At 28.1% G+C, this 12,596-nt stretch overlaps 2 protein-coding genes and 1 pseudogene across 6 annotated transcripts in view; all 3 read right to left on the bottom strand.

Annotated features, from left to right (window-relative positions):
* LOC145189165 (uncharacterized) overlaps positions 1–2,946 on the bottom strand; it is a 19,577-nt gene extending 16,631 nt beyond the window's left edge. Inside the window, exon 1 of the mRNA XM_090087466.1 lies at positions 2,777–2,946. The gene's annotated coding sequence lies outside the window, so the exon portion shown is untranslated. The remainder of the gene's footprint in view (positions 1–2,776) is intronic.
* A 6,231-nt stretch (positions 2,947–9,177) lies between these two features.
* On the bottom strand, positions 9,178–12,369 carry LOC149888798 (uncharacterized). Of its 5 annotated transcripts, none has more exons than XR_016452986.1 (6): positions 12,101–12,323; positions 11,121–12,002; positions 10,587–10,867; positions 10,252–10,464; positions 9,834–9,926; positions 9,178–9,572 (listed from the first exon to the last, which is right to left on the bottom strand). XR_016452986.1 is itself a non-coding variant. In XM_090089217.1 (5 exons), exons 3-5 carry the CDS (start codon positions 10,727–10,729, stop codon positions 9,884–9,886), a joined length of 399 nt encoding a protein of 132 aa, XP_089945343.1. In that variant the 5' UTR covers positions 10,730–10,839; positions 11,121–12,002; positions 12,101–12,129; the 3' UTR covers positions 9,755–9,883. The 5 variants fall into 5 exon arrangements, 1 of the variants encoding a protein (XP_089945343.1); XR_016452985.1 differs by having other exon boundaries at positions 9,734–9,926; XR_016452983.1 differs by having other exon boundaries at positions 9,734–9,926; positions 11,121–12,369.
* Positions 11,175–11,971, bottom strand: LOC149888799 (uncharacterized; annotated as a pseudogene).
* Positions 12,370–12,596: the final 227 nt, after the last annotated feature.

A 12,596-nucleotide genomic window follows, 5' to 3' on the forward strand; every position in this document is an offset into this window, starting at 1 on the left:
AACTGTTTTCGCAAAAACATTTGCGCAATATTAAATAACTTAGACAAATCGTAAAACGTGCGTGCGGGAAGAATGTTTGCGTTATCCCAATGATTGACGCAAGATTTTATATGAAATAAAAAAACGTACTATGAACAATCATAAAATTTAGAATTTGAACTTTGAAATATGCTGGCACGATATAATTGCTGGCTCCACAATTAACAGGAATGTGCTTAAAATTAAAGATAATTTAAATAACTTGTTTAAAGGCAAAGTAAAAATCAAAATACAAGTTTTTAAGTTCAAAGGACCATTTCCAGAGTAATAATGGATATTTGGTTTCTCTGACCGAACGATTGACCTCTTTGAACGGCGGTATTTTATAAATATAACCGGAAATGTAACGTTAAAATCTTTAATATTACAAGGGACAGACGAAAATCACGGTAAAAATATTCAAAAAACACGGCGTACGCAAAAAAAACAATAAAAAAGTTCACATTCTTATTGTCAATAAGAATGTGGTATTTTGATGCAGTGTTTTTTTCGTGTTTATTGCGATTTTTATTAAAGTGCGCTATGTTTTTCGCACTTTTTTATTTTTATTTGCGTCTGTCCCTAAATATTACCAATCTTAATATAGGTTTTTTGTGTCATGGAATTTAATTCCAGAAAATTGAGATTTGATTACTCTTACCGGGCCAGTTGACCCTGATTACTCTAATAAACCTAATTTATTATAATTTATTATAGCTTTTAGCCTAGGAATGTACTCTTAAATTTTCTTTTGGATGAAGAATCTATTGACGACATAACTAATTATTACCACATAACTACAAAAACCATTGGACTAAAAATGGTATTTGTAAAAGACTCTGACTCTCAAAATAAAATAAGTTGAAAGAAGTTTAGACGAAAGCCTCAATGAAGAAGTCAAACAACAATAATCACAAACATATTTGTTTGAATTATCTGCACTTTTTCAACCTTAATGTACCCAGATGTGCATCCCTCATGTGCCTAGAGCTGGTACACTGTCAGCAACGGTACAACAGTTCATTGTCTCAACCAATTTCCCCAATTAATTGATTTAACTTCTCCATAAATGTTTAAGCAATTCTCAACACCCTTCTTTCACTTCTTTTGAAATTGATAGCATTAGTGCTATCAATGTCAAAAGTGGCTCATCATCAAATGTTAGTGAAGGAAACTTCAGAGATTTTGAGTTTTTAGATTTTTTTCTTGGTTCCCTCAGTTGTTTACTTTTAAAAATTTTTTGCTTTTCAGAAAAGTATTATGTTGTATTGCTTTTCAGAAAAGTTTTATGTTTGCTGATATTGTTGATTTTGTAGAGCCTCCTTAACTGGAGTATCAGTATAACTATGGAGTATTAATTACATGTTAAAACTGTGTAAGTACTGTAATTATATATTTTTCTTTTTTCTTTATAGGTCATTAGGATGTACTGTTATAGAGATGCTAACGACAAAACCACCCTGGTCTGAATTTGAACCACTCACTGCTATGTTCAAGATTGCAACTCAGCCAACAGTACCCCATCTGCCTGTCGATTTGTCATCTTCGTGCAAGAATGGAAGAATACATCTTTCTAAACAAGCTTTTGCAGGTGCAGGATGAAGGTGTATACTTTCTACTTTCAGGAAAATACTTTCATTTTTGTTAACTTTACAATTACTTTTTATTTCTATAGAAACTGGATTGATAGTGAGTGTCTCAGGATCGGGTTTGTATGTAAAATGGGATAAAATAAAATCTTCATCCTTTCATCTATCTGGTTAAAATGGACTTATGCCAGATGCAGAAAACCACTAATAAATTAAATTTAAGTTGGTCATAAAAATTGCCTAAGTTACTTAGTTCTACTTAAGCAACAAATCGTTAGATTCCAAAAGTAGGCCCAGGTGAACAAATTCGGGCCGCCAATTTCTTTCCTATTTCTTAAATTACATTTTGTAAGATATGAGAAAAAAAATCTGAACTCCCGCTACAGCGTGTAATTTAAATATTTGTTCATGAATTATGTTGTGCGCAAAATTCTAGGTTTTCTTGCTTGAAAAGTAAAAAACCGATTTTAAAAATGAAAAGTGAATGCTTTTTGCTTCTAAAGTCTTTAATACCTATCAAAGGAAGTAAAATAATAAAAAAAGTCACAAAACTTTTTTTCTTTTTTAAATTATGGCTTAGATAGCATTTCAATGTTTTAAAGTTGTGTTATAATTAAAAAAAAAACATCAATTTTGACTTGACATTGTTATAAGACTTCATTACAGGGCATAATCACTGGACATCATTACAGAACTTCGTTACAAGACCAAAACATAACTAAAGTATGGTAAAAAATATATTGATTGCTAAAGCCAAAAATCACTTTCCTATTTTCGTTTGTAAAATTTTTGCTAACTTCTAGGGCAAGAAGTGCTCACGCTATAACTGATTTGCTAAATGATCTTTTAACTCATATTTGTTAAGTAGTTTTTTTGTACCTCAATCATGCATTTAGGGCTTACGTTATAAAAATACACCAAACATGGGTTTATTTTGATATTGAATTCTCCCTTAATATTACATAAGATTACTTAAATAAAATTAGTTGGAAAGTATTAGCCGATTATTATTTGGTTTCGTAAGATTATGTAGAAATTAAACCTCACAGCTCGAAGATGTGAGGTTTAACTTCCATATAATCCACTCAATGATATTCGGTAAAATATTAAATGCTAAAAGTTGCGAAGAGCTTATAAAAGAACTTTATGATTTCATAAAAGTTACACACCTTTCAAAAGAATCCTGCAAGCCAGTAAAAAATTATCATTAAAAGCTGAAAATATCAACGATTTGAGACGAGCATAACAACTTTTATTTCGAAATAAATAAATTAGAAGTTTTAGACGCACAATTTTCACAATAAGCTAATGTATTGAATTATTATTGACGTCGCAATACTAGGACTTTAAAAGTTCGCGCATGTTCAGAAAAAATCTTGCTTAGTTTTTCAATGCTATGGACTATCTGCTATCGAAATGTAAAGTAAATAAACACTTTGTATAAATTGGAAAAATGAATTTTTTCCCTAAGATTTTTCAAATGACACACAGTGTACTGTCGTACTTTGTAAAGCAAACACTGGTTTAGAAAATTATGTCAAAGGCTGTTGATGGCAAGTGAATTGATGACGTTAGTGGATTAAACGTTTCTGAATAATGTCTGTTTATTGATGTTATTTTTGTTGAGTGGAAATAATCCAGTACAATGAAAACCAGGTATAGCATGCAAACGTGTAAAAATTTTGCCATTCTCATAATCCTATTTTTTCTCTTCATCTAATTTCTAGCATTATAAGTTTTTGTAAAACTTGGTAAGAACTGCAAATGGAGAATATAAAAACTGCTTATGGAGAATATAAGATAATTAGTTGAGCGGTCGTTTTTATAAAAAATTTTTTTGCCTTTTTCTAATTTTTTATTCAATATTTTACTTTAACTTAAAAAAAGTATAACATCGGAATTAAAATTAAATTTTCTATAAGAAATTGTTAAAATTTACCTGGATTACTGTCCCTGAGATTTTAAATTTGCAAATCAAACAAAAAAAAAGCAAAAATTTGCGACTCTCTTTTTAACTAGGAGATAAGTTATTTCTACTGGAGTTTTATATTTAGTGCCCCCATTGAAAACCAGATTTGACTCCGTAATGATTATGCAAAAAAACATTTAGACGTTAATATGTAAGAAAAAATCTCTTCTGCTGCTTTTGTTTGTTCTTTAAACGTTTGATCTAAAAATTTACAATAATGAGAAATATTTCAGAGGTCAATTTAAGTTAAAGATTTTTCAACAATTTTTTTTTTTTTTTGCCATTCATCTAATTTCACGGTATATTTCAAAACTTTTTGTTCTGCAATGTTAGTTTAAATTTAAAAAGTGCTCTGAGTCAATTAGATTACAATAATGTAATTCGTGACCAAAAAATTTTGTACAAGTAAATATGGCCTTAGGTACAAGACTGGATGACCTCATTAAGAATAACGTTTTCTAAAAGTCCAACAAAAAGAGAAGGCGTATTTAATATCTCATCTAGTACCTTATGTTATTAACAAAATTATATACTTTAACTAAAAAAAAAATCTTTTTTTTTCCGAACTAAAAAGTAAAAAATGTTACCAATCACCTAATAAAGTAAACTGAGTTAGTGCTTAATATGTATTTTAAGTAGAACTACCCCTTGGGTCTTGTCAACTTTAATTTTTTTTAAATCTATGTTATATGTAAAACTTAGTCTGCAAAAAAATGGTGGGTTTGGTTAAGCAAAAAAAAGTCTGAGATTTTTATTGTGGGGCAAAAATTAATTTTCCAGTTTATTCAACTAGTTCGTAAAGATTTTTTCAAGGTGTTACTTCGGCCATTATTCAAATAATTTTTATCCCCAACCTGAGAATCTTATTGTGACTCTACTTCATTCTGAGGAACAGGAACACAGATTAACTGCAGTTGGTAGATTTTTTTGAAATGAGAAGCAGTTATATTAAAGAACCTAAGAATAAATTAAAGATAGTAGAAGGGTAAATGTAGTTCCTACTATCAACTTTAAGTAAAAAAAATTTTCAAAGTTAATCAACTTAAATGATAGACTCTTTTGAAGTGGTTTCTCCTTCTAGCCGTAATCACTCCTAAAAGAGCTTTTAGACATAATTGCACCTAGAGAAACCACACCAAGCTTTCCATGGTACTCACAAAAGCTTGAAAGAGCTGTAAAACTGGTTTTTGAAGTTGGCAAAAAACCCATTAGCTTAAAGAAGGCAAATGGTTTTATCCTTGCCAAGTAAAAAAGTAGAAATAAAAAAAAAATTTTTAAGACAAAAAAAGATTACATATTGTAATTTGCTTAGATAAATGTTTTGTATCAGAATTGAAAAAAAATTATTATTAAAATTCAATTAGCTCCAATTTAATATCAGTGTAAACATAGAGAGTAAAATATAAACTTTTTAGTAAAATATGCCATTTTGGTCCATTCACCCAAAATGTAAAGTCAAATAAAATGTAACGTTTACAACAATTTTTTTGTAGTTTAGTTTTAAAAACTAATCACTACGCATGATTAATTTTCCCATCCCTTTCTCGTAGCTAAACGGATGAGTGGAAACTGACCCTAAAATAAAAGAGCTGTTTCTAAATATCACCAATGGGTATCATCTTTCAAAGAATATTGTTACCACTTCGAATAAGTGGTAACAAGAAAAGAGTATGTCAATAAGCCGAACTTTTAGAGAACTTGATAATAATACTTTTTATATATTTATTTATATTAGATAAGACGTTTCTTTAAGCATTCTTCTTTATACAAATCTGAACTCAAAGTCATACGAGTAATGTATGGTGCGCTTTTCAAACCACAGAAGCAAATTGCTTGCCATAAAGAAACTTGGGAGCAAACTTTTCAGTTTGAATTTTTCAGTTTGAATTCACTTGAACTTGCTGAAGACATATCTACCTTTTCAATGATAAAAATTCTGCTGGCCTGGCAATTACAAAAAGTTCTTTTTGCAATAGGTTTTATCGTCTTCAATAATACACAAGGTTTCTCAGCTTAAAAGTTTATATAGCCTTTTTGAAAGACGAACCGCTTTAATTTCTCTACCAATAGATCGTTTTAAAGGTTTTTTTTATGATATGCTTGATACTCTTCAGATTTAAAAACTTTTCCTACCAAAACTTGGCTGCATTTAAATTTTGCGACTGACACGGATTTGTCTTTATGGAGCGATTGATTGACTTTGCTTTATATTTATCTTTAAATCCTTTCTTTTTTACACTTCCTGCTTTTCTTTCAATAAATCGGGTCTCTTTATATCGCCCCAAAAATAATCCAACTAAAGATCGAGCACCAGTCAATTATTGAAATGTCAACTTGTAACAACGAAGGATTTTGAAGAAAAATTTCCAAAACTTTTTCTCGATTTTAAGTTTGTTTACTCATTTAAACCCGATAACAACTTTAAGCAATACTTACCACTAATACAGTTAAACAACAACACATTAGCTTCCTTGCGTAAAAAAATTGCAGATAAGGGATAGGGCTATTAAGCTTTCCATATATTGGACTTAAACTCGTATAAACCTAATGTTTGATGAAGCTCCACTTGTCTACGGTCCCGGCCTTATATAATATTATATGTATTTTTGTTCAATTAAAATTTTGATAAAAAGTATGACCATGAGTTATCTTGTGAAGGTAACAAACAGAAAACTGTTGAGAAGTTAAGGGGTAAGTTTTAAAATGAAGCCAATGAAGTTGAATAACAGACGGTTCAGCACGTAGTTGGATTTAAGCGAAAAATTGAAATATTCAATTGGTAGCAACAAAAATTTAAGAACTTAATTGGTAGTAACAAGACTGCATCTTACCTTAAACTATTCCAGCTAAATCCTTATGATGTTTAGCAAGTTATATCAAAATCTTTTGAGAATTGGCCTCAGCGTTAGACAGTAAAAAAAAAAATGTTGTAATTAAATTCTTTCATCTTTATCATTATCATTAGTGTGGCCGAAACATATGTTAGTTGATGGGCTCCACTTATTTGCGTTCTGCTGATGAAGTTCCTAAAGTCATCAGGCCCAAACTCTAGCATTACAAAAGACTTCTTTTGACAAAGTTTTAAGTTTTAAAAGGATGAAGAAAAGTATTTCAACAATTTTCTTAAGTGTTACTGTTTATTTGATTTATTATATATTTCTAATTTCTTTCGAAAAGTTTTTTTTAGAAGATATTTTAATTTTTTACCGTAATTTCAATGAAAAGCCAAAAGCGAAATAAGGAGGCGGAAGAGGAGGAGGGGTAAGAGGAAGAGTTTTTTTTTATATTAAAACAATTTAATACTTCAAAATCAGAAGAACGCAGATTTAAGTAAAACTCTATGCATTACTTTTAAAACGACATCCTAGTTAAATATTTATAACGAGCCGATTTTCGTAATTCTGAATAAATACCCCAATTTTACTATGGGAATAGTTTATGTACCACATATTCTCATGTAATTTAATCTACAACATATTCTCATGTAATTTAATCTACCTATTCTCATGTGATTCCAATTCGTTGAGTAACCTGGTAATAAATCTTCACATAAGAAAAATCCAATTGTATTAAAAATTAAAAATAAATCTTTGTATTATGACTCCATTTTAACGAAAAACTAATCTTCAACAAGATTCCTTAAAACACTATATTTGCTTTGAGCATACGAAAGCATCATAAAGTTACAGTGTAAATTAGCATGCCCATTTTTTTTTCAAAATGATTACTTTTTTTTATGCAGTATTTTTTTTCTTTTGCCAAATAATTAAAATAGTAAATTTATTTTTTACGTTTGGTTTATACTTTGACAAAATTTCGCCAACGTAGAGATGAAAACAACTCATGTGCTGCTGCTATCATAACTTGTAAGCAAACTTTAAAACTATTTTATTTTATCAACTAGTTGAGATAAAGCTTTATCTCAGTCTCAGGGTTTTTTTTTTGGGTACCGTTAGATGGGAATATTTAGAGATAACCGTAAGATGGGAATATTTGGAGCAAAACAATACACAGAATTTTAGAAAGCATAATTGCGTTCGAAAAATGGCAACATTTCGGAATTTTTGGATTTATGATTCATAAATTTCAAAGAAATTTTTGAATTTTCAGTAATGTTAGGTACTTTGCATTACTTGAGATCAATGTCTGCCAACTCCCGATAAAATAGTGTAGTTTTAGGCACAAAGTATTATGGGATGTCATGCGGGACCAAATAATCTGAGTAAAACGCAACTTAATGAAATTTATCAACTTTTGAATTAACCATACTTTAATATACTTTTGTAATGATATAAAAAGATATATTTGTTACACAGATTTCGCATAAGTTTTTAAAATCACATATTATCACTTTATTCGTTTCTTATTAGTTAAAATATATATTCCCTATTTAGATACTAAATAACTTGCTGATGATACTGAGAAAAAAAAAGAACTTTTTTTAAGAAATGTTTTTTTGAAAAATAACTTAAAAATAAAATTAAGCATGAATAATACGAGCCAACTTTCTTTACATGTCTTGTTTCGTGGTGCCATATCTCGATTATAAAACCATATAAAATAAGATATTCTCATATAAACAAAGTTTCTAATAAGACTTTCTTTCAAGTGAAAGGCATGATCAACATGTTCATTATAAATGTGCAATCACTTTTTATTATTTCAATAATTTTTTGCTATAATATATCTTGTAGTTTTTTTAAATTTTTCATTTGCATTAGAAAAACAGTTTCCATTTTGTGAAGCAAGCTTTGTAAAAAAGATTCAGTATTAAATAAATTACTTTCACATGGTGTCAAACTTTAAAGAACTTGAATAAATTTTTGACAAATTCGAACTTACTTTATCAAATAATCAGCAATTGATTTAAAACCTCTTTAACTGAGTATGAGAAAATTAAATAACTTGAAATATTTGGTAATACACAAGGTTCTAATTATTTTTTTTAATAATGCAGATAACTGTTTAAAAATCACTTATTCATTTGTAGAGATTTGGTTCTCAAATACTATGTTGGTAATTGAATTAATTGTAACTGCATCAGAGAAATCTGACTCTGCACGGTGATTTAAGCGTAGGATGTTATTGTGAGCATGCGCATTAAATTACACCATATAAAAAATTTAAAAAAATGGCGGAGCAGTTTTTCCGTAAAAACTAAAAACTTTAGTGATTGATTTCCTTTCTAAATGTCTATTTAGTCTTCGCAATCAAAAAAATAAAAAGTTTTTAAATTATATAATTGATAACCTCTTTATTAAATTTAAAAAAATAATAATAATAAGTCGTAAAGTAAGAGATTTTTTTGTTTAAAATAATTAAGTTTTTAGGTGAAAAAAAAACAGCATCCCCTCAATTATTTAAAGAATATCTTGCGACTGAAAATTTTTTGGATAAAAACTAAAACATATTCTTATTCTCGATACTTTAAGGAAAAATTTTATGTTAATCAATTTCACCAGTCATTTTTTAAATCGAGATAATTTATATAACGTCAGCAAAAATTATTTTATTTTTTTGACTAAAAAAAATGTAAGGTTAGCTTATTTATGCTTAAGGGTTAAAATCAATAAGGTCAATTTGAAAATGAAATTTAAATTAGGATTTTGTTTTTCTTTTAAACTTTTAAAATTTATAACAAATTTTCAACTAATTTTAAAATTCTTTTACAAAAATATATGTAAAATTTTATAAACTCATTTTTCTTTTTTTTACAATTGGCTTTATATCTTTTGCTTTAGGATGATTTCTTAAAAAATGTTCTTTAACAGTGCTTTCTAGCCGACTACAACCCTTCATATGCCAGAATAATCTATTAAGATAGTTGAATTCGGCGTGTAAACTTTCATCACCTTGTTCACCATACACACCAATTCCTAATCTCCATTTTTCAATAAACTGATATACATGGTTTTCAAGTAAATGCATTTTAGGTGTTACAGAAGCATCTGGCCATGTAAATCAATAAAATTTCATGAGTTTTTTGATTGCTAAATCTAAAAAATTGACGAGATTTTTCGTTATACAATACATAAAGAAAAATAATACTCAATAATATCATACTGTAAAAGTAACAAGAGGTAGTTTAGGTATTATAATTTACAATCAAGAGAAATATTTACAAGAGTAAAATCGAAAAAGTTAGTTATATATTTACCAAGCTCCTGAATATCATTATCTTTGAAATAGTGTGAACTATTCATAATATTATGACACTTAGAATAATATGAAAATAACTTTTTAAATTTCTGGCTCACATCAATAGATTGTAAGTGAACACCAGTATCTACAAATCCAAGGTCTACAACTAGCTTTGGAATCGAATTGCATAACTCAAGCAATAGTTGATGCTATAAATAGAAATATCAAAAAAATTCAAATCAATTCATAAATCAAGGCATTGTTAGCATTGAGCTTTAAATATATTATTTTATGCAATACACTTTTTTATTATATATAATAAAACAGGTTATTTTATATACACACACACACACACACAGATATATATATATATATATATATATATATATATATATATATATATATATATATATATATATATATATATATACATACTTATTTTATACAAATTAGTATAAAGATTAACTTTTATTTTTCTAGTAATTTATAAATTTAAGTGTTTATTAAAAATATCTCAAATTAATGAGTTATTACTTTTCCATAAGATTTAGTAGGTTTTCTATATTTTGAGGTTGGTCATTGATATATGCCCAAGGAGCTAGTTTAATTTCAACAACATCATTATCATTCTCACTTTGAAATGTAAATGGTCCATCTAAAACAACTAAATCATTTCCAGCCCATTCCTTTTCAACAACTCTTTGTATGTTGTTTGGAGCAGTTTTAATATTTTTCGAATTTAACCACCTAGAATAATAATATACAAGCAATAAGTTTTGCAATTATAAAAAATTGTAAAAATGAACTACAAGTCCTCAAATAAAAAACGAAATTACAAAAAGTATTTTAAGTTCCATATTTATATTTACCCAGCCATAGTTTTCAATTTATTCCAAGGAATATCCATATCAGCTTTTAAAGCAAACATTTCTTCTGCATTTAAATCCACTCTTCCAATATTGGCTTTATTTAAAATTTTATTTGCTTCATCATTATCATATAACTTTAACATTACAGCTGTTTGACAGATTTTAGAGTCCTTAGAACTACCAGCTGTATGGTTGAATTATATAATTCCTTTTCTTAGAGTGCTGTTACTACAGTTTGCGCTATCTTTATTAGCTTTGGGAGCAAAAACAAAACAAAGTGGCTGTAAATTAAACAAAACTTTACTTCAAATAGAAAATAAAATAATATTTTATATATATATATTTTTTATAAGTTATATTTAATATTAAAAAAACTAAATCAAACTAGTTTACTCTTGCTTAAAATATAGATTGCATTAAAATGATGTAATAAAGTTTAAATACTACTACAATTCTAATAATTATAATTATATCTAGCATAATAGAAAAGTAAACACTATTTAACTTGCTATAAAGTAAAAACATATTTCTTACCCTAGGCCCACCTGATGAAAAATCTATTGTAGATGTTCTGGACTGATTCAACTTTTATTTAATGATATGTAAAACAGCATCATTGGCTTCTCGTGGGATTTCACTTGTGTCAGTGATTTGGTAAAAACTGTTTATACTAACTAATTGGTCGTTTTCATCTATGGTGCTATTTGATATTTTTCTGCAGCCATGATTTTCAAAATTTTTGTCTTTCAAAAAGTTTGTTTTAAAAGTTTTTCTGCAGCCATGATTTTCAAAATTTTTGTCTTTCAAAAAGTTAGTTTTACATAATGGACAATTTGATTTTCTAATTTATCTTTAACATTTGATAAAATGCACAAGCTATAGAATGATTGTTGACAGTTCTTTAGCATGACAGGCTGATTCATAACTTCCCCACAAATCTTACAAATGCATAAAACTGTATGTGGATTTAGTTCATGGTTTAGTTCTGTTAAAATTTCTTTATCTTCTTGTATAGGCAATGAATCAAGAAATGATTTTATATGAAATTTTGTCAATTTTTTACCCTTTCCTGGTTGCCCAACATTAGATAGAGGTTTTGGACCAGGAATACCAAAAATACATTTGCATTCAACTGTTGGACATTTTACCCAAATTTTTGGTGCTTTGAAAACTTTACTGCCTCTATTTTCGATGTTTCTAAGAGAAGTATAACACTTCATGCACATTTTCTCTGGATGACTACAGTGAGAATCTTCTGATACATTTATTCCTAAAGCTTTATAAATTCGATCTATTTTACTGTCAGTTTTTAAACTGTCTTTTCCTAAAAGGTTTCCACATATTCTACATACTCTGGAAAGTTTTTGTTGGTGATTACTCGCCATATTTTACGGAGTTTTTTTCGTGAAACTTTCCCTATTCAAAAACACTATACTTTCTTATAAAAAAATGACTGGTAATAGGGATTTTTTTTTTTGAAAAGATAAAAAGAAGGAGTATTGTTTTTAACTTACCAAAATCTTACAAAAATTTCAGTTCTTCTAAAATATAAATGAATAAAATGTGTTAATTTCGCTAAAAACAAAGCTTTGTTGATCCCAACAAAGCAACTTTACTACTTCAAATTCTAATAATTACAATACTCAATCAAGTTCATTTGTGATCGGTTTTGCTTTATTTACAAGATCAAGCTTAACAACAACAAAAAAACATAAGCAAACGGGCAAACTAGTGAGCACAGTAAAATGAAAGCTTAACACTTTTAATTAAAATAATGATATTTATATATTTGCAGCTAACGCATGCGCATAATAAAATCCCAAGTTTTAATAAGTATTGAATCACCGTGTCTGGGAGACAACCACTATTAGAATTATTTTGTTCTATGGAAAGGAGTACTTACACATTTTGATAAGCTGATTTGAATTGGATTGCTGCTAGTCTATCATTCCAATATCCTTTACTTCGAATTAATGCAAAATCATTCTCTAATTCTGATTAAACTGAGCT

This window comes from Hydra viridissima, unplaced genomic scaffold (genome assembly GCF_058129835.1).
Source record: "Hydra viridissima isolate aposymbiotic clone 2 unplaced genomic scaffold, HvirCarnegie_v1 scaffold_5, whole genome shotgun sequence".
NCBI classification, from domain to species: Eukaryota; Metazoa; Cnidaria; class Hydrozoa; order Anthoathecata; family Hydridae; genus Hydra; species Hydra viridissima.

Bases quoted from the DNA above. Each gene is read 5' to 3' on its own strand.
- LOC149888798 (XM_090089217.1), bottom strand. From the start codon at position 10,729: ATGTTAAAGTTATATGATAATGATGAAGCAAATAAAATTTTAAATAAA. The intron at 10,465-10,586 runs GTAAATATAAAT...TTATTATTCTAG, and splicing joins AAATTGAAAACTATGGCTGG to GTGGTTAAATTCGAAAAATA. The intron at 9,927-10,251 runs GTAATAACTCAT...TTCTATTTATAG, and splicing joins CTACTAAATCTTATGGAAAA to CATCAACTATTGCTTGAGTT.